Raw genomic sequence first — 22,992 nt, forward strand, 5'->3', positions numbered from 1 at the left:
TCATGGCTGATCTTCTACCTCATCTCCACTTTGCTGCACTATCCCCATATCCCTGGGTTCCCTTAATATTCAGAAATCTATCGATCTCTGTCTTGAATATACTCAACGACTGAGCCTCCTCAGCCCTCTGGGGTAGAGAATTCCAAAGAGTCACCACCCTCTGAGTGAAGAAATTTCTCCTCATCTCAGTCCTAAATGGCTGACCCCTTACTCTGAGACTGTGACCCCTGGTTCTAGACTCCCCAGCCAGGGGAAACATCCTCCCTGCATCTACCCTGTCAAGACCCTTAAGAAATGTATACGTTTCGATGATATCACCCCTCATTCTTATAAACTCAAGGGAATATAGAGTCATAGAGTCATAGAGTAATACAGCATGGATAGAGGCCCTTCGGCCCATCGTGTCCATGCCGGCCATCAAGCCCTGTCTAATCTAATCCCATATTCCAGCATTTGGCCCGTAGCCTTGTATGCTATGGCATTTCAAATGCTCATCCAAATGCTTCTTAAATGTTGTGAGGGTTTCTGCCTCCACAACCCTTTCAGGCAGTGAGTTCCAGACTCCAACCACCCTCTGGGTGAAAAAGTTCTTTCTCAAATCCCCTCTAAACCTCCCGCCCTTTACCTTGAATCTATGCCCCCTAGTTATTGACCCCTCTACTAAGGGGAAAAGCTCCTCAGCATCCATCCTATCTATGCCCCTCACAATTTTGTACACCTCAATCATGTCCCCCCTCAGCCTCCTCTGCTCCAAGGAAAACAAACCCAATCTGCCCAGTCTCTCTTCATAGCTGAAGCGCTCCAGCCCTGGTAACATCCTGGTGAACCTCCTCTGCACCCTCTCTAACGCGATCACATCTTTCCTGTAGTGTGGCGACCAGAACTGCACACAGTATTCCAGCTGTGGCCTAACCAGTGTTTTATACAGCTCCATCATAACCTCCTTGCTCTTATATTCAATGCCTCGGCTAATGAAGGCAAGTATCCCATATGCCTTTTTTACCACCTTATCCACCTGTTCCGCCGCCTTCAGGGATCTGTGTACCTGCACACCCAGATCCCTCTGACCCTCCGTCTTGCCTAGGGTCTTTCCCTTCATTGTGTATTCCCTTGCCTTGTTAGACCCCCCAAAGTGCATCACCTCGCACTTTTCCGGGTTAAATTCCATTTGCCACTGTTCCGCCCATCTGACCAACCCATCTATATCGTTCTGCAGACTGAGGCTACCCTCCTCGCTATTTACTACCCTACCAATTTTAGTATCATCCGCGAATTTACTGATCATACCCTTTACATTCATATCCAAGTCATTAATGTAGACCACAAACAGCAAGGGACCCAGCACCGATCCCTGTGGTACCCCACTGGCCACAGGTTTCCAGTCACAAAAACAACCTTCGACCATCACCCTCTGCCTTCTGCCACTAAGCCAGTTTTGTATCCAATGTGCCAAGGCACCCTGGATTCCATGGGCTCTTACCTTCTTGACCAGTCTCCTGTGCGGGACTTTATCGAAGGCCTTACTGAAATCCATGTATACCACATCCACTGCGTTACCCTCATCCACACACCTAGTCACCCCCTCAAAAAATTCAATCAAATTAGTCAGACATGATCTTCCCTTGACAAAGCCATGTTGACTATCCCTGATTAATCCTTGCCTCTCCAAGTGGAGACAAATTTTGTCCCTCAGGATTTTTTCCAGTAATTTTCCTACCACTGATGTTAGGCTCACTGGCCTGTAGTTCCCCGGTTTTTCCCTACTACCCTTCTTGAATAATGGTACTACATTAGCGGTTCTCCAGTCCTCTGGCACATCCCCTGTGGCCAGAGAGGTCCTGAATATATGTGTTAGAGCCCCCGCAATCTCCTCCTTTGCCTCACACAGCAGCCTGGGGTACATTTCATCCGGGCCTGGGGATTTATCCATTTTTAGGCCAGCTAAAACCGCCAATACCTCCTCCCTCTCGATGTTAATATGTTCGAGCATATCACAGTCCCCCCGCCCTATTTCTATGTCTACATCGTCCTTCTCCATAGTGAAAACAGATGCAAAAAATTCATTTAGAACCCCTCCTACATCTTCCGGCTCCACACACAGATTGCCACTTTTGTCCCTAATGGGCCCTATTTTTTCCCTAGTTATCCTTTTACCCTTAATATACTTATAAAACATCTTCGGATTTTCCTTTATTTTGCTCGCCAGTGTTATTTCATGGCCCCTCCTTGATCTCCTAATTTCTTTTTTAAGTATCCCCCTGCACTTTTTGTACTCCTCTAGGGCTTCCTCCGTCTTTAGCCTTTTGTATCTACCAAAAGCCCTCCTTTTTTTCCTAATCCATTCCCGTATATCCCCTGACATCCACGGTTCCCTGTGGTTTTTGGAACCACTCTTGACATTTATGGGAACATGTTGCCCTTGTATGATCTCAATCTCCCTTCTGAAAGCCTCCCATTGCTCCGATGCGGATTTTCCTACAAGTAGCTGATCCCAGTCCATTTTGGCCAGATCCTGCCTTATCCTATTAAAATCGGCCTTCCCCCAATTTAGAACCTTTATTTCCGGCCCATCCCTGTCCTTTTCCATGACCACCTTAAATCTTACCATATTATGGTCACTATCACCAAAGTGCTCACCTACTAGCACTTTTTCCACTTGGCCGGCCACATTCCCTAGAATTAGGTCCAGTACCGCCCCCTCTCTTGTAGGACTTTCTACATGCTGGCTCAAAAAGCTCTCCTGGATGCACTTTAAGAATTCTACACCCTCTGAGCCTTTCACACTTTGACTATCCCAGTTAATATTGGGGAAGTTGAAATCCCCCATTATTATTACCCTATTATTTGCACATTTCTCTGAGATTTGCCTACATATCTGTTCCTCTATTTCCCCCTGACTGTTTGGAGGCCTATAGTACACTCCCAGCAAAGTGCTTGCCCCCTTTTTGTTTTTAAGCTCCACCCATATGGCCTCATTAGAGGACCCTGCTAATATATCATCCCTCCTTACTGCAGTAATTGACTCCTTAATTAATATTGCGACACCCCCTCCTCTTATACCTCCCCCTCTGTCTCGCCTGAAGATTCTGTACCCCGGAATATTGAGCTGCCAGTCTTGCCCCTCCCTCAACCATGTCTCCGTGATAGCAACAATATCATACTCCCATGTGTTTATCAACACCTTCAGTTCATCCACCTTATTTGCAAGACTCCTTGCATTAAAATAGATGCCATCCAGCCTTGCCCTTATATATTTGCCCTGTCTACCAAGCTGACTTGTTTTTTCCTCCATAATTGGCAGCACATCCCCCCCTATTTCAGCTTCCCTCTGTATCCCATCCCCCTGCCAAGTTAGTTTAAACCCCCCCCGACAGTGCTAGCAAACCTCCCCGCAAGGATATTTGTCCCGCTCTGGTTCAGGTGCAACCCGTCCGACTTGTACAAGTCCCACCTTTCCCAGAAGCAGGCCCAGTGATCCAGGAAAGTAAAACCCTCCCCCCTACACCAACTCTTTATATTGACCTCCGTTCAGCCCGCAAGGGGAACCCCGAGCTTCCGGCCGCCTGTCACTTTAATTCTCCGCTCCACTCCCACTCAGACCTCACCGTCCTCGGCCTCCTACACTGTTCCACTGAAGCTCAGCGTAAGCTCGAGGAACAGCACCTCATCTTTCAATTAGACACTTTACAGCCTTCTGGACTCAACATAGAGTTCAACAATTTCAGATCATAAACTCAGCCCCTATCATATATATATTTTTTATCCACACCTTTTGTTTGTGTCTTTTCCTCTCTCCCACATGGCAGCGCAATTTACACTTCATCTCGAGCCATCCTTTGTTTCTTAACCTGTCCCATTACCATCTCCTTTTGCCTTAAATATCTCTTAATGTCTCTTAACCTCTCCTGCCTTCTATCCTATCACAGACCTTCCCTTTTGTTCTTTCCTCCCCTCCCCCCTTTCCCAGCCCCTAAACTTGCTTAAAAATCTGTTCCATTTCCTGCTTTTTTCCAGTTCCGCTGAAAGGTCATCGACCTGAAACGTTAACTCTGTTTCTCTCTTCACAGATGCTGCCTGACCTGCTGAGTTTCTCCAGCATTTTCTGTTTTTATTTCAGATTTCCAGCATCTGCAGTGTTTTCTTTTTGGAATATAGGCCTAGTCTACTCAATCTCTCCTCATAGGACAATCCCCCGCCCCCCAATCCCAGAAATCAGTCCAGTAAAGACAAAGTCCACATTAGCATTTAAGTGTCACAACCACACCCCAAAAACTGAGACAACCCATGGGCGATACCATAGGAGATCTGCTGATATCTATAAGGTTTTTAAGAGGGGCCGTCACACTTTAAGTGTCACACTTCAAAGTGTCAAAAAGGTTACAAGAGGAAGAAAGCCACTTATTTCATGCTGGTTCCTTCCCATAATACACATAATCTTCATGTTTGCTCCTGATAATTGATTCTATCATTTTACATGGAACGGAAGTAAGACCTGATGGGTCTGTCTTACTAAAGATTTTTGGAACAATGCCTCATCCTCTTCCATACATTGTTTGCTTCCAATTGCGTCTTTGAAACCTTTCATATTTTCTTTTTTTTTGTTCCCCAGGCCAGTTTCTGATGGTTGCTAACAACAACTTGAAGATCCGACGCATTAGTAAGAAGAACGAAGGTGTTTACAGGTGCGAGGGACGAGTGGAAGCACGGGGAGAAATTGATTTTCGAGATATCACTGTAATTGTCAATGGTAAGAAAACTTAATTGCGATATACATTTTTTTTTCACCCGGGTATCGTATGCTGTTTAATTGCGAGTTACTCATGTACAAACCAGTCAACCAGCTTGTTGAATTTTTAATATTAAGTACATTTAGTGATGTTACAGTGATAGAGAATGTGTCTTCTGAATTAGGAAGATAACCTATCCTGTGTGGTATCTTGAGACATAGCATATATATACAACAGCACAATATGGCTTCTGGTAAGAACTGTACTGCATATGGCTTTATTATTATATGCATCAGTAGTCCACCAGGTGGCTCTATTAAACTTCTCCCTCCTTATTGAAGAAGTTAATCATAGCAAGTAATCATTGTACATGACTTGCATAGTATACGCAAATCTTGGTATACATTTCTCAAAATTAACCAATTTTATTTTTCCAAATTCTACTATAGAATTCTGTAACACAAACAAAAGATATGAACTTATTTCCCATATTTACAGATTAAACTTAACCACTGGTTTTCTGTTTCGAAGAGGATACCTTCTTTCTTGAACAGAACTTTCAGATCTTGTTGTAGGACTTTGACTCATTCTAGGCTGAGCCTGCGGAGAATTTTTCTCCAAGGGCTGACCTTGATCTACATTCGGACTCTACACTTTCAGACTGTTTGTCTGCTTGACTCGGGCTCAGACTTAAATTCTGACTTTGTCTTGGACTTGTTTCTGGTACGTCTGATGTAGGATTTGCTACTAGTACTCTACTTGTAACAAGGCTATCTGACTCATCAGAATAAATTGAATCATCGCAGCTTTCAACTCCTTCCACATCAGTAGGTAAGATATGATCAATGTGAACAAACCTAACCTTTCCATGATCAAACATCTTCACCAAACATGTGCGAGGGCCACATATCTTCACTACTCTTCCTGGTAACCACTTTAACCATTTATAGTGATGATTCTTCACTCTAACCTTCTGGTTCAACTTCACACTTCTCTCTCTAATTCTACTTTTATCATGACTCTCTTTCTGCCTTGATTGTTTCTCTTCTACGGACTGTGCCAAGTTTGCCTTCAACAACGAGAACCTGGTTCATGGCTGTCGTTTGAGAAAAAACTCTGCTAGTTTTATACCAGTGGTGTTATGAGGAGTATTCCGATTGGTAATGAAAAAATTTGCCAGTTTGTGGTCCAACAACAACTGATGTTTCTTTGGATTTGGATCCGGATCCAACATTTGCTTGATGGGGGCACGTTTGACAATTTGTACTGTGCGCTCTGCTGCACCATTTGAAGCAGGGTGGTACGGTGGAACTTTGGTATGCTTCACACTGTTTCTGCTCATGAACTGTGTGAACTCTTCTGAACAAAATTGCGGCCTATTATCAGACACAATTTCTTCTGGGAGGCCGTATGAAGAAAACAATCTTCGCAAATTGTCTAGTGTTTTGCTTGTTGTTATTATCTGCATCGGAAACACCTCTACCCACTACGAGTGACTGTATATCACTTTAAACAATTGCTGTCCATCTAGCTCAGCAAAATCTACATGTATCCTTTGCCACACTCTGGGAGGCCATTTCCATGGCTGTAATGGTACTGATGGTGGTTTCTTCCTCACCGATTAACATGTTGTACACTGACTGACTATGTACTCCATCTCTTTATCTAAACCTGGCCACCATAAGTAACTGCGTGCAAAGCTCTTGGTCAAGCACATTCCTAGGTGCTGGTCATGAAGATCTCCTAACAATTTAGACCTGAACATATTTTGGATAACCATTCTTGCTCCCCACATGATACAATCTTTATCCACTGACAATTCATTCCTATGAACAAAGTATGGATGGATATCTTCCTCTGATACCTGGTTTGGCCATCCATTTGCTATGTAATCATACACCTTTGACACAATTGGGTCACGTTTGGTTGCCCTACCAATCTCTTCAGCTGTGACTGGCAGCTCACCAATGTATGAGAAATAGAACACTTCTTCCTTATTGGGTGTAACTTGTGATGGGGATGGCAACCTGGACATAGCATCAGCATTACTGTGATCAGCTGATCATCTGTACTCAATGCCATACGTATACGTTAACAAAATCGAAGCCCATCTCTGCATTCGAGCTGCAGCTAAGTTTGGAACTGGGGCCTTTGGATGGAGTATTGATACCAGGGGCATTTTTTTTATTCGTTCATGGGATCTGGGCATCGCTGGCAAGGGCAGCATTTATTGCCCATCCCTAATTGCCTTTGAGAAGGTGGTGGTGAGCCGCCTTCTTGAACTGCTGCAGTCCAAGCCGTGAAGGAAATCCCACAGTGCTGTTAGGGAGGGAGTTCCAGGATTTTGACCCAGCGACGATAAAGGAACGGCAATATACTTCCAAGTAAGGTTGGTGTGTGACTTGGAGGGGAACTTGGAGGTGGTGGTGTTCCCATGCATCTGCTGCCCTTGTCCTTCTAGGTGGTGGAGGTCGCGGGTTTGGCAGTTGCTGCCGATGGGGCCATGGCGAGTTGCTGCAGTGCATCTTGTAGATGGTACACACTGCAGCCATGGTATGCCGGTGGTGGAGGGAGTGAATGTATAAGGTGGTGGATGGGTTGCCAATCAAGTGGGCTGCTTTGTCCTGGATGGTGTCGAGCTTCTTGAGTGTTGTTGGAGCTGCACTCATCCAGGCAAGTGGAAAGTAATCCACCACTCTCCTTACTTGTGCCTTGTAGATGGTGGAAAGGCTTTGGGGAGTCAGGAGGTGAGACACTCGCCACAGAATACCCAGCCTCTGACCTGCTCTTGTTGCCACAGTATTTATGTGGCTGGTCCAGTTAAGTTTCTGGTCAATGGTGACCCCCCAGGATGTTGATGATTGTGGATTCAGCGATGGAAATGCCGTTGAATGTTATGGTCAGTAACTATGGTAAACTTACGACCAAGCAAGCATTTGTGAAACTTCTTGACCCCAAAAATCAATGACAAAGCTTCCCTTTCGATCTGCGCATAATTCCGCTCACTGGCACTGAGAGTGCGTGAAGCAAAAGCAATTGGTCTCTCCTCCCCACTATCTAGTACATGAGAGATCACTGCCCCAACTCCATACGGAGAGGTGTCACATGCTAGCTTGATCTCCTTAGATACATCATAGTGAACTAACATGGTACTCTCTACTAACTGGCTTTTACACTCTTTGAATGCTGTGTCGCATTCTTTTGACCACTTCCAAGGGACCTGTTTCCTCAACAGCTCATTCAGTGGATGTAACAATGTAGCCAAGTGTGGGAGAAACGTTCCGTAGTAATTCAAAAGACCCAAAAATTATCGAAGTTCAGAGACATTCTTGGGAGTGGGGGCATTTCTGATTGCATCCAGCTTGCCCTTGGTTGGATATAAACCATCTTTGTCTACTCTGTGCCCTAAGTACTCCACTGAGTTTTGAAACAACTCATACTTGTGAGCTGTCACTATTACTCTGTGCATCTCTAGCCATTTGAGCACTTCATTCAACACCTCATCATGGATTTGCCTGTTTGGTGCTGAAATGACTATGTACCCCTTCAATCCCTTATAAAATTTGGTTCATCACCCCCTGGAATATGTCGGGGGCAGAAGACATTCCAAATGGTAGCCTATTGAACTGATATAGGCCTCGGTGAATATTTATAGTCAAGCATGACTTGGACTCTTAATCTAGCTCAAGTTGTGGGTAGGCATTTGTTAGATCTAACTTCGAAAAGATCTGGCCACCTATCAGTATTGTGAATAAATCTTCCACATTTGGCAACGTATTGGGTAGATTACACTCTCGAACCTGGTTTACGGTTACCTTATAATCACCACACAACCTTACCTTACCATCTGACTTAGGTACAACAACAATGGGTGTAGCCCAATTACTCAGATCTACCTTAGAGATAATGTTCTCAGTTTCTAGTCTTTTGAGTTCTTGCTCAACTTTCTCCTTGAGTGCGTATGGTACGGGACGTGGCTTGCAGTAAACTGGTATTGCCTCCTTCTACACTCGGTCACTCCCCTTGAAGTCTTGGATCGGACTGCCCGTTTCGCTGAACAGCTTCGGATATTGCTTGATGACATCATCTTTCGATGCAAATTTCTCTTCCACATGAAAAATCTCATTCCAGTCCAGCTTCAGTGATCCTAACCAATTTCTACCTATCAAGGCAGGCTTGTCTCCTGCCACTACTATGAGAGGCAAGCTCTGACACTGATCCTTGTATTTCACTGGTATGGTGACACTTCCTACTACAGGGATTTGCTCTCCTGAGTAGCCTCGCAGCTCTACCTTCGATTTCTCTAGTCAATAATCACGCAACTTGTCACGATATAGTGATTCCGGTACTACGCTCACGGATGCACCAGTGTCGATTTCCATGGGTATCCTGGTTCCTGCGACATCTACTTGGATGACGATACCTCGCGAATCGCTGTTAGATACCTTCGTGCTCCTGATGACATGAATCTCCAGAAACTCCTGGTCCTGCTGCTTCTCTTCAATGGTATGTAGCGTCTGGTGATTTCTACTTCTAGCATTGCCAGTCGGTTTACTCTTCTGTCGGCACGCCTTCGCAAGATGCCCAGTTTTCTTGCAGTAGAAACACTCTGCCTTCACATATGGACAGCTTTGAGCGATGTGTTGTCCGAGGCACTGATAGCAAGACTTCAATGCACTGTTACCTTGGCCAGTTGCTGAGGCCTTGGGCCCAACTGCCTTTTACTTTTAGCCTGCAACCGATTCACTTCGGTTGTCTGACGACTGGAAATGGTGCGAAACTCTCCGGGGTATCGGTCTGCCGTATCCAACAACATTAAAGGCATTAGATAAATGCAAGTTGTTATTGTTTAATTATTGTTACATTTTAATTTCCATGTGTGAATGAATAGCCAATAATCCAAATGGAGAAAGTGCCTTTGGGACACTGTTGTCCTCCATCCCTATCTCCCCCCCACCCAACCACTGCAAGTAAGGCTTGATTCTGCTCTGCGTCTCAATATTTTTGAAAGGACTTTGATTTCACAAAGAATTGGGAAGCTGAAAGTGCTCCCTGTCAAAGATAGGACCAAGGGACAAGAACATCCATGATTTCTTACCTGCAATCCAGATGGACCCTGGGTACCTGTGCTGGCTCCTAACTCACAGTTTTGCAAAGAAAGGTTTGTTACGGTATGGTAGTGTAGTGGCAATGTTACTGGACTAGTAATCCAGAGTCTGGACTAATAGTTCCAGGGAACCTGCGTTCAAGTTCCACTGTGGCACTGTACTTGAGGTGGCTGCCGCGTTTACGCCTCAAGCAGGCGGAGGACAGTCATGTGAAGCATTCATTTATTTGAAAGCTATTGAAAAGGAAAGTAAGACTTGAGTTGATACAGCGCCTTTCACGACCTCAGGACATCCCAAAGTGCTTTACAGCCAATGAAGTACTTTTGAAGTTTGGTTACCGGTGTTCCCTTTAAGCTGAGCGGCCGCGTGTGCCCTGTAGCGTTCTGGGGCTCCCGTGCAGTCACCGCACCCGCATTTAAATAGAAAAACTGCGCATGCGCGAAATTTTGAATGGGCCGTTTATGAGGCTGCGTGGCCCAAAGAAAATCTAAAGGGAACATTGGTGGTCATTGTTGTAATCTAGGAAATGCGGCAGCCAATTTGCGCGCAGCAAGGGCCCACAAGCAGCAAAGTGAAAGTGACCAGATAATCTGTTTTAATGATGTTTGTTGAGGACACCAGGGAGAACGCCCCAGCTCTTCTTTGAATAGTGTCGTAGGATCGTTTACATCCACCTGAGAGGACAGAAGAAGCCTCAATTTAACGTCTCATTGGAAAGACGGTACCTCTGAGATTGCAGCGCTTCCCTCAGTACTGCACTGAAGTGTCTGCCGAGATTATGCACTTAAAAGGAAAGACTTGCATTTGTATAGCGCCTTTCACGACTACCGGACCTTTCAAAGCGTTTCACAGCCAATGAAGTCGTTTTTGAAGTGTAGTCACTGTTGTAATGTGGGAAACGCAGCAGCCAATTTGCGCACAGCAAGCTCCCACAAAAAACAATGTGATACTGTGGAGGAGGACTTCCTGGAGTGCTTACGGGATGGTTTCCTGGACCAATATGTCGAGGAACCAACCAGAGATCAGGCCATCTTAGACTGGGTATTATGTAACGAGAAAGGATTAATAAGCAATCTTGTTGTACGAGGCCCCTTGGGTCGGAGCGATCATAATGTGATCGAATTCTTCATTAAGATGGAGAATGAAGTAGTTGACTCAGAGACTAGGGTCTTAAATTTAAATAAAGGAAACTACGATGGTCTGAGGAGCGAGTTGGGTAGGATTGATTGGGGAATGTCACTCAAAGGGTTGATGGTGGATAGGCAATGGCAAACATTCAAAGACCGAATGGATGAACTACAGAATTTGTTCATCCCAGTTTGGCATAAAAATAAAACAAAAAAGATGACTCAACCGTGGCTAACAAGGGAAATTAGGGATAGCATAAGATCCAAGGAGAGGACATAAAAATTGGCCAGACGAAGCAATAATCCTGAGGATTTGGAGCAGTTTAGGATTCAACAAAGGAGGACAAAGGGATTAATTAAGAGGGGGAAAATAGAATATGAGAGTAAGCTTTCAGGGAACATAAAAACTAACTGTAAAAGCTTTTATAGATATGTGAAGAGAAAAAGATTGGTGAAGTCAAGCATAGGTCCCTTGCAGTCAGAATCAGGGGAATTTATAATGGGGAACAAAGAAATGGCAGACCAACTAAATACATATTTTGGTTCTGTCTTCACAAAGGAGGACACAAATAACCTCCCAGAGATGCCAGGGAACATAGGGTCTGATGAAAGGGTGGAAATGAAAGAAATCAGTATTTGTAGGGAAATGATGTTAGAAAAATTGATGGGACTGAAGGCCGCTAAATCCCCAGGGCCTGATAATCTACATCCTAGGGTACTTAAAGAAGTGGCCCTAGAAATAGTTCATGTATTGCTGGTTAACTTCCAGTACTCGATAGACTCTGGAACAGTACCCATGGATTGGAGGGTAGCTAATGTTACCCCACTATTCAAAAAAGGTGGTAGAGAAAAAGCGGGGAATTATAGACCGGTAAGCCTGACATCGGTAGTGGGGAAAATGCTGGAGTCCATTATAAAAGATGTAATAGCAGAGCACTTGGAAAGCAGTGACGGGATCAGACAAAGTCAACATGGATTTACAAAAGGTAAATCGTGCTTGACTAACCTACTGGAACTTTTTGAGGATGTAACTGGTAAAATAGATAAGGGAGAACCAGTGGATGTGGTATATTTGGACTTTCAGAAGGCTTTCGATAAGGTCCCGCATAAGAGATTAGTGTGCAAAATTAAGGCACATGAGATTGGGGGCAAGGTATTGACTTGGATAGAGAACTGGTTGGCGGATAGAAAGCAAAGAGTTGGAATAAACGGGTCGTTTTCCGAGTGGCAGGCAGTGACTAGTGGGGTACCGCAAGGATCGGTCCTAGGACCCCAGCTGTTCACAATATATATTAATGATCTGGACGAGGGAATTGGATGTAATATCTCCAAATTTGTAGACGACACAAAGCTGGGTGGGAGGGTATGCTGTGAGGAGGATGTCGTGAAACTCCAGTACGATTTGGACAGGTTGGGTGATTGGGCAGAAACATGGCAAATGCACTATAATGTGGCTAAATGTGAGGTTATCCACTTTGGTGGCAAAAACAGGAAGGCAGACTATTATTTGAATGGCAATAGATTGGGAGAAGGGGAAGTGCAACGAGACCTGGGTGTTCTTGTGCACCAGTCGCTGAAGATAAGCATGCAGGTGCAGCAGGCGGTTAAGAAGGCAAATGGCATGTTGGCCTTCGTAGCAAGAGGGTTCAAGTACAGGAACAAGGATGTCTTGCTGCAGTTGTACAGGGCCTTGGTGAGACTGCACCTTGAGTATTGTGTGCAGTTTTGGTCACCTTATCTGAGGAAGGACGTTCTTGCCAATGAGGGAGTGCAGCGAAGATTCACCAGGCTGATACCTGGGATGGCAGGAATGACGTATGAGGAGAGATTGTGTCGATTGGGCTTATACTCACTGGAGTTTAGAAGATTGAGAGGGGATCTCATCGAAACCTATAAAATTCTGTCAGGCCTGGACAGACTAGATGCAGGAAGGATGTTTCCGATGGCCGGGGAGTCCAGAACCAGGGGTCATAGTCTAATGATAAGGGGTAAGCCATTTAGGACTGAAATGAGGAGGAATTTCTTCACCCAGAGAGTGGTGAACCTGTGGAATTCTCTGCCACAGAGGGCGGTGGAGGCCAGTTCATTAAATATATTCAAGAAGGAGTTGGATATATTTCTTAAGGCTAAAGGGATCAAGGGATATGGGGAGAAGGCAGGGACAGGGTACTGAATTTGGATGATCAGCCATGATCTCATTGAATGGCGGAGCAGGCTCGAGGGGCTGAATGGCCGACTCCTGCTCCTATCTTCTATGTTTCTATGACCAGATCAGCTGTTTTTTGTTATGTTGGTTGAGGGATAAATATTGGCCCCTGGACACCGGGGAGAACTCCCCCTGCTCTTGTTCGAAATAGTGCTGTAGGATCTTTCACGTCCAGCAGTCAGGGCCTCGGCTTAAAGTCTCATCCGAAAGACGGCACCTCTGACAGTGCAGCACTCCCTCAATACCGCACTAGGCGTGACAGCCTAGATTTTTGTGCTCAAGTCAATTCCCTGCAGTGGGACTGTGAACCCACAACCTTCTGACTCAGAGGCGAGAGTGCTGCCCACTGAGCCACAGCTGACAGTAAGTCTGTGGAGTGAGACTTGAATGCTAAACATTCTGACTCGGAGCTGAGAGTGTTTCACAATGGTATTTACTAGGCTTCATTGGTTCCAGATGAGCTTCCAAACCATATTTTAATAATTGTGTAAAGCTAAATATCTTACAATTTTTCCTGAGGGAAGTGCTTTGAGGCGAAAGATAAGATAAGGTGGTTAAGAAGGCAAAGTGGATATTTTCTTTTATTAGCCGAGGCATAGAATATAAGAGCAGGGAGGTTATGCTTGAACTGTATAAAACACTAGTTAGGCCTCAGCTAGAATACTGTGTACAGTTCTGGTCACCACATTACAGGAAAGATGTGATTGCACTAGAGGGGGTACAGAGGAGATTTACGAGGATGTTGCCAGGACTGGAGACTTTTAGCTATGAGGAAAGTTTGGATAGGCTGGGGTTGTTTTCTTTGGAACAGAGGAGGCTGAGGGGAGATTTAATTGAGGTGTATAAAATTATGAGGGGCCCAGATAGAGTGGATAGGAAGGACCTATTTCCCTTAGCAGAGAGGTCAATAACCAGGGGGCATAGATTTAAAGTAATTGATAGAAGGATTAGAGGGGAGTTGAGGAGAATTTTTTTCTCCCAGAGGGCGGTGGGGGTCTGGAACTCACTGCCTGAAAGGGTGGTAGAGGTAGAAACCCTCATCACATTTAAATAATACTTGGATATGCACTTGAAGTGCTGTAACCTATAGGGCTATGAACCGAGTGCTGTAAAGTGGGATTAGGCCGGATAGCTCTTTTTCAGCTGGCTCAGACACGACGGGCCGAATGGCCTCCTGCTGTGCCATAAATTTCTATGATTCTATGATACTGTCGCTCGGCTTGCCTCAGTATTTAAGGTCATACGACAATGATCAGGTTGGTACCAGCTCGCGTAAGACAGGCTTTCGATCCCATGGTGATAACTCATGGCTGTGAACCTTGGTTTACCAGGTTACTTCCTGAATCAGGGAACCATCTGATCCTCTGCAACTGAATTCCGTGCCAGAGACTGGGAATACGGTAGCATAATGGTTATGTTACTGGACCAGTAATCCCCAGGCCTGGACTTAATGATTCGAAGACATGAGTTCATAATCCCACCACGGCAGCTGGGGAATTTAAATTCAGTTAATTAAATAAATCAGCAATAAAAAGCTAGTACCAGTAATGGTGACCATGAGGCTACCGGGTTGTTGCGAAAAAACATCCGGTTCAGTTATGTCCTTTAGGGAAGGAAATCTGTCGTCCTTACCCGGTCTGGCCTATATGTGACTCCAGACCCACAGCAATGTGGTTGACTCTTAACTGCCTCTCTGCAGTTCAAGAAGGCGGCTCACCACCATCTTCTGAAGGGCAATTCGGGATGGGCAATAAATAGCCGGCCTTGCTATGAACAAATAAAAAAAATAAGCTTCAGTAGTGCCTGGTTGAACCCTGAATGAGCTTGAGTGATAACACCTGAGCAACTAATGATTGCAAATGTGTCAGCCGTAGCAGAACATTACACCTTAATGCTATTTTTCACTTGTTGGTGTATGATTTTACAGTTTAATCTTTCCTAGGATGTTAATAGGGTATCTGTAACAAATCTGGCATGATTAGGCCGAGTCTCTGAGGATCAAAATCATCAGCTGGAGAATCTGCAATATCTGATCCTTCATCGGCAGTGACAGAGCTGCTTCAGGCTGACAGCACAGTGACTTCTCCAACCAATCAGATGATCGCTCAACCTATATATTTTCCCTCCCACTCAACGCCGTCCCCCATTCACCTCATTTTCATGGTCAAAAAAGCAGCTTACCACTGATGGTGGAACAATGTCCGGCCCTTTCTTCCTGGAACTGAACGCCTAAACCGGCCCAGATCTAGCCGGAATTTCCCTCGATTGTTAGTGAAATTCACCCTCACTACTACACTCCGGGTCCATTAGACTGCCATCTGTGACAGGGAGTTCGAAACCAGCCACTCTTCCAGACATGGGTGAGCAGGAAAATGCTGCAGTCAAAATAACGACAACAACAACTTTGTAGTAAGACATCCCAAGGCGCTGCACAGGAACGTCATAAGACAAAACATTTGACACTGAGCCACCTAAGAAGAAATTAGGGCAGATGAACTAAAGCTTGGTCAAACAGGTAGGTTTTAAGGAGCGTCTTAAAGGAGGAAAGAGAGGTAACGAGGTGGGGGTTTTAGGGAGGGAATTCCAGAGCTTAGGGCCCAGGCAGCAGAAGGCACGGCCACCAATGTTTGAGCGATTATAATCAGGGATGCTCAGGAGGGCAGAAATACTGAAGAAAAGGGGCGGTATGAATTCATCGTGGGCAGCAAGGTAAAGCGGGCAACAGTGAATGGGTGTCCGTCCGCCTTACACCCCACCCAAATTTATTTTCCTCTGAAGTCAATGGAAAAGACAATTGGGCAGAGAGCAAATCGCGCTGCCTCATTCGCAATCGTTTGTTTTGCGCTACGGACAAAAATGAACTTACACACCAGGAATAACAACAGAAAATGTTGGAAATACTCAGCAGGCCAGGCAGCATCCGTGGAGAGAGAAACAGAGTTAACGTTTCAGGTCTGGGACCCTTCATCAGAACTGGAAAAAGCTGGAGATGTAACGGATATTAAACAGGTGCAGAGACGGGGGGGGGGGCGCGGGGGGGGGGTTAGGAGGGGAGGAAGGAATTGAAAGAACATCCTGTACTTTTGTAAGAGGCAGGAAAGATAAAATGTTGCAAATGGGAATGGCAAAAATCATACTGCATGAAAAATGGGGGCAGGGATAATTATCTGAAATTGTTGAACTCAATGTTTCGATTGGGCACTTTACAGCCTGCCGGACTCAACATTGAGTTCAACAATTTCAGATAATTATCCCTGCCCCCATTTTTCATGCAGTATGATTTTTGCCACTCCCATTTATCTTTCTCGCCTCTTACAAAAGTACAGGATGTTCTTTCAATTCCTTCCTCCCCTCCTAACCCCCACCACCCCCCCCCCCCCGGTCTCTGCACCTGTTTAATATCTGTTATATCTCCAGCTTTTTCCAGTTCTGATGAAGGGTCCCAGACCTGAAACGTTAACTCTGTTTCTCTCTCCACGGATGCTGCCTGGCCTGCTGAGTATTTCCAGCATTTTCTGTTGTTATTTCAGATTTCCAGCATCCACAGTATTTTGCTATTACACACCAGGAACTTTGTCAAGACTGGGTTCGGAGGGCGAGTATTGAGTGGCAGGATATTTTATTCCATCTGGATTATACCTTTACAAGTGGACGCAAAAGATCCCATGGCACTTGTATTTCGCGCCGGTGCAGTTCTCCCCAGTGTCCTGGGCCAATATTTATCCCTCAACTAACATCACTAAAAACAGATTGTCTGGTCATTATCTGGGAGCTTGCTGTGCGCAATGTGCTGCTGCATTTCCTGCATTACAACAGTGACTACTCTTCAAAGGTACGTCATTGGCTGTAAAACCCGTCGGGACATCCTGAGGTTGTGAAAGGTGCCGTAGAAATGCATAAGCTTTCTTTTCTTTAATAAGCACATCAGAAAATGAACAGCACAGAAACAGGCCATTCGGCCCAACCAGTCCATGTTGACGTTTATGCTCCACTCGAGCCTCCTTCCGTCTTTTCTCATCTAACACTATCAGCGTTACCCTCGATTCCCTTCTCCCTCATATGCTTGTTTAGCCTCCCCTTAAATGCATCTATACGATTCGCCTCAACCACTCCCTGTGGTAGCAAGTTCCACATTCTCACCACTCTCTGGGTAAAGAAGTTCCTTCTGAATTCCCTTTTGGATTTCTTGGTGACTATCTTATATTGATGGCCTCTAGTTTTGCTCTTCCCCACAAGTGGAAACATTCTCTCTGTATCCACTCTATCAAAATTTTTCATAATTTTACAGACCTCTATTAGGTCACCCCTCAGCCTTTTTTCAAGAGAAAAAGAGACCCAGCTTGTTCATCCTTTCCTGATATGTATACCCTCGCATTTCTGGTATCATCCTTGTAAATCTTCTCTGCACCCTCTCCAGTGCCTCTATATCCTTTTTATAATATGGCGACCAGAACTGCACGCAGTACTCCAAGTGTGGTCTAACCAAGGTTTGATACAGGTTTAGCATAAGAAGTTACTGTTTGAACACAGGCCTTGTACATTAATGGTTTCTCGTGACGTCTAAAAACTGGCACACTGAGGGACAGAGTGACATGAGCTGGAAAACGACAGAGTCTGCAAAACACTCCACAGGTCAATCTCCACATTGATCAAAGTGTGAGATGTTTCCCTGATTCCCAAGGGTCGTCTGTGAATATTAATCCAAACGTTACACCGACACGGCTGATCAGTTGTATTCCAAGGTGACTCATCCGCACTCCCACCCCCATCTGAACCCTGCCTTTCCTGCAGTGCATGACTTGCCAGATCCTCCTGCTTATAACAGGATGAGTCATTTCTGCAACCTTGCCAGGGTTTTGCTTTGAGGCTCAGCTGATGCCTTTTTGAAACATTTTCACTCTCTACCCACGGAAAGGGCTTTTCGAAATGCTTTGCCCGAAGGTCAACGAGGAAATAACTGAAACTTTGGACCAAGTCCCTCCCCTCCGCACCGCTGCTCTTCTTCAAAATAGTGGCCGTGGGATCTTTTACGTCCACCTGAATGTGCGGATGGGGCCTCGGTTTAAAGTCTCATCTGAAAGATGGCACCTCCGACAGTGCAGCACTCCCTCAGTACTGCTAGTGTCGGCCTGCTCCCCAATCCCAAAACAAATGCACAGTCTACAGGTGGACTACTCAAATTCCAAAATCTCAGGAGAGTTCTTTTTTGCTTTGATCCTTTCTTTTGTGCGTGGCACTTGTATTAGAGACATACGCAGTTACATTGAATTACAAGAATTTACAGCACAGAAACAGGCCATTCGGCCCAACTGGTTTATGCCGGTGTTTATTCTCCACACGAGCCTCCTCCCACCCTACTTCATCTCACCCTATCAACAAATCCTTCTATTCCTCTCTCCCTCATGTACTTATCTAGCTTCCCCTTAAATGGTCCAATTACTCCCTGTGGTAGCGAGTTCCACATTCTGAATACTGTCTGGATAAAGAAATTTCTCCTAAATTCCCTATTAAATTTATTAGTGACTATCTTATATTTATGACCCCTAGTTTTTGAATCACCTACAAGTGGAAACATCTTCACTACATCTACCCTATCGAACCACTTCACCATTTTAAAGACCTCTGTCAGGTCACCCCTCAGCCTTCTCTTTTCTAGAGAAAAGAGCCCCGGCCTGTTCAATCTTTCCTGATAGTTACAACCTCTCAGTTGCACAGAAGATTTGCACTATTTACATAGTCATATTGTATCCATCTGATATTACAGCCCAGACTGTCCTGCAGACATTCCACTTGAAAAAAATCAATGTTTAATAGAGTATGCAGGAAGTGATTGCATCTTGAGGAACTTCAGCTCAGAGTTGTTGAGCTGGAGTCTGAGGTGCAGACATTGCGGGGCATCAGAGAGGGGGAGAGTTACCTGGACACTTTGATCCAGGAGGCAGTCACACTCTTTAGGTTAGGTAGTGGTACAGGTCTGGTTAGTGGTCAGGGACAGGAGGGTGTGACTGCAACTCGGGTAGGTAAGGGGAGCCCAGGTGCAGTGCTGGAGGAGCCTCAGCCTTTGCCCTTGTCCAACAGGTATGAGGTTCTTGCTGCCTGTGTGGATGAGGGAAAAGCTTGCAGGATGGATGAGCAAGCTGCCCATGGCACCATGGCGCAGGAGGTCATTCAAGTGGGGGGAGTGAAAGGGAATGTAGTTGTGGTAGGGGACAGTATAGTCAGGGGGATAGATACTGTTCTCTGCAGCCGTGACCGAGAGTTCCGAAGGTTATGTTGCCTGCCCGGTGCCAGGGTTAAAGACATCTCCTCACAACTGGAGGAGAACTTGGAGTGGGATGGGAAGGATCCAGTTGTCATGGTCCATGTAGGAACTAATAACATATGCAGAACTAGGAATGAGGTTCTACTGAGGGAGTTTGAGGAGCTTGGATCTAAATTAAAAAGAGAACCTCAAAGGTAATAATCTCTGGATTGTTACCTGAGCCACGCGCAAATTGGCATAGGGACAAACAGATTAGAGGTTTAAATGCATGGCTCAAAGAATGGTGTGGGAGGAAGGGGTTTCAGTTCATGGCACCAGTACTGAAAGGGAGCTGTTCTGTTGGGATGGGCTCCACTTAAACCGGGCTGGGACCAGTGTCCTGGTGAACTGAATAACTAGGGCAGTCGACAGGGCTTTAAACTAATGGGTGGGAGGATTCAGGATAGAGTAAATTTAAAAGCAGCGAGAGAAATGTCAAGGCTCCAGAGCAGAGTAGAGCTTTTGGTAAAAATAAGCAGTGTGGGTCAGGAAGGGACAGAGAGAGTAACAAAGGTAATAGGGCATCAGTGACTAAGGTGACATCAGGGAAAAATAGAAATAAGTCAAAGCATTATATCTGAATGCATGAAGCAGTCACAACAAAATAGATGAATTAATAGCGCAGATAGAAATTAACAGGTTTGATCTAATAGCTATTACGGAGCAAAGTGGCCAAGGTTGGGAACTAAATATTCCAGGATACTTAACTTTTAGAAGAGATAGGCAAAATGGAAAAGGAGGAGGGGTAGCCCTGATAATAAAGGATTGGATAAAGACAGCAGAGAGAAAGGATCTTAGCTTCGAAAATCAAGAAGTAGAATCAGTTTGGGTGGAGCTAAGAAACAGCAAGGGGCAGAAAACATTGGTGGGAGTTGTTTATAGGCCCCCAAACAGTAGTTTTAATGAAGGGCAGAGTAAAAATCAGGAAATTAGAGGCACATGTAACAAGGGTAATACAATAATCATGGGGGACTTTAATCTACATATAGACTGGGCAAACCAAATTTGCTGTAATAATGTGGAGGAAAAATTCATGGAATGTATACAAGATAGTTTTCTAGATCAGTATGTTGAAGAACCAACTAGGGAACAGGTTACTTTAGATCTAGTATTGTGCAACAAGAAAGGGTTAATTAATAACCTTGTAGTAAAGGCACCTTTAGGGAAGAGTGACCATAATATGATAGAATTTTATAGTGATTTAGTTAAATCTGAAACTAGGGTCTTCAGTCTAAACAAAGCAAATTATGTAGGTATGAGGGGCGAGTTGGCTAAGGTAGATTGGGAAACTACATTAATAGGTATGATGGTAGAGAAGCAATGGCTAGCATTTAAAGAATTAATACATAATTTACAACAAATATACATTCCTTTAAGGTACAAACACTCCACAGGAAAAATGGTCCAACCGTGGCTAACAAGAGAAGTTAAAGATAGTATTAGATCAAAGGAAGAGGCTTATAATGCTGCCAAAAAGAGCAGTAAGCCTGAGGATTGGGAGAATTTTAGAATTCAGCAAAGGAGGACCAAGAAATTGATAAAGAAAGGGAAAATAGAATATGAGAGTAAACTAGCGAGAAACATAAAAACAAACTGTAAAAGCTTCTATAGGTATGTAAAAAGGAAAAGATTAGCGAAAGTAAATGTGGGTCCCTTACAGGCTGAGACAGGAGAAATTATAATGGGGAATAAGGAAATGGCAGAGAAATTAAACAAATGTCTGTCTTCACGGAAGAAGATGCAAAATCTTCCCGGAAATAATGGAGAACAAAGGGGGAAAAATTGGGTGAGTAGCGCCACCTGTTAGCGCCTAAAGAGGCAGTCAGTGGCTGTAGCGCCACTGGCTGCGCCTCCCGCGATATTCAGCAGGGGCACTAATGGTGCCGTTAGCCATTTGTGCTGCGCCGCCACCGATGACGTCATCGGTGTGCGCAGCGCCCCATTCGTGCCCCGTTCGCGATATTTGGTAGCGAACGGCGCAGTTGCGCCGTTCGCTACCTGCGCCCGGTTCACGGGGCCTTGCTGTGCCGGCAGCGGCGCAAGTTAAGGTGGAGGTGCGGGGCGGCCGCCCAGCACCTCCGTCCCCGGCCTCCTGACCCCCCCTGCCGTGGCATTGCCGGCTGTTTCCCAAGAGCCCAGCACTTCTCCTTGGTGCCGGGCTCGTTTGCCGGCACTCGCGAGCGGGGATCGAGCTGTTGCAGGCCCCTCCCCCTTAACAATGGGAGGAAGGCCTGCAGTACCGCAGCGTGCCGTGCCGCAGCATGTGGCGCTGCGGCATGTTGCGCTGCGATATTCAGTTTCAGCGCCCTAAGAGGGACGCGGAGCACCTCGAGCCTCGCCCCGTCTCCCTCGAGGGGCAATGAAACTGAATATCTCACGATCGCTAAAGCCTCGAACGCTGCGCTAAATCCTGCGTTCAGGCGACTTTGGCGCCACCTTGGCGCCCCAACCCAATTTCTAGGCCAAAGTGTCTAGCAAGAATGAGGAACTGAAAGAAATTAGTATTAATAAAAAAATAGTACTAGAGAAATTAATGGGATTGAAAGCCAATAAATCCCCATGACCTGATGGCCTACATCCTCGGGCTTTGAAAGAGGTGGCTATAGAGATAGTGGATGCATTGGTTGTCATTTTCCAAAATTCCATAGATTCCAGAACTGTTCCTGCGGATTGGAAGGTAGCAAATGTAACCCCACTATTTAAGAAAGGAGGGAGAGAGAAAATGGGGAACTACAGACCAGTTAGCCTGACATCAGTAGGAGGGAAAATGCTAGAATCTATTATTTGGGACGTGGTAACAGAGCACTTAGAAAATAATACTAGGATTGGGCAGAGTCAACACGGATTTATGAAAGGGAAATCGTATTTGACGAATCTGATAAGAGTTTTTTGAGGTTGTAACTAACAGAATAGATAAGGGGGAACCAGTGGATGTGGTGTATTTGGATTTTCAGAAGGCATTCGATAAGTTGCCACACAACAGGTTATTAAACAAAATTAGGGCTCATGGGATTGGGGTAATATACTAGCATGGATTGAGGATTGGTTTATGGACAGAAAACAGAGAGTAGGAATAAACAGGTCATTTTCGGGTTGACAGGCTGTAACTAGTGGGGTACCGCAAGGATCAGTGCTTGGGCCTCAGCTATTCACAATCTATATCAATGATTTGGATGAGGGGACCAAATGTAATATATCCAAGTTTGCTGATGACACATACCTGTGTGGGAATGTAAATTGTGAGGAGGATGCAAAGAGGCTTCAAGGGGATATAGACAAGCTAAGTGAATGGGCAAGAACATGGCAAATGGAATATAATGTGGAAAAATGTGAAGTTAACCACTTTGGTAGGAAAAATAGAAAAGCAGAGTATTTTTTAAATGGTGAGAGATTGGGAAATGTTGTTGTCAGAGGGACCTGGGTGTCCTTGTACATGAATCACTGAAATTTAACATGCAGGTACAGCAAGCAATTAGGAAAGAAATAATATGTTGGCCTTTATTACAAGAGGATTTGCGTATGA

General features: G+C 45.1%; 1 protein-coding gene across 3 annotated transcripts in view; it reads left to right on the forward strand.

The window, feature by feature from the left end:
• The window catches only part of ncam2a (neural cell adhesion molecule 2a), a 659,443-nt gene that overhangs the window by 90,390 nt on the left and 546,061 nt on the right, over positions 1-22,992 (forward strand). For all 3 annotated transcript variants that reach the window (XM_086007257.1, XM_086007258.1, XM_086007256.1), the window contains one exon: positions 4,610-4,747. In XM_086007257.1, coding sequence (XP_085863383.1) covers positions 4,610-4,747 — 138 coding nt within the window. The remainder of the gene's footprint in view (positions 1-4,609; positions 4,748-22,992) is intronic.

The sequence above is a fragment of the Somniosus microcephalus genome, chromosome 14 (assembly GCF_052327205.1).
Source record: "Somniosus microcephalus isolate GS21.2 chromosome 14, FLI_Smic_1.0, whole genome shotgun sequence".
NCBI classification, from domain to species: domain Eukaryota; kingdom Metazoa; phylum Chordata; class Chondrichthyes; order Squaliformes; family Somniosidae; genus Somniosus; species Somniosus microcephalus.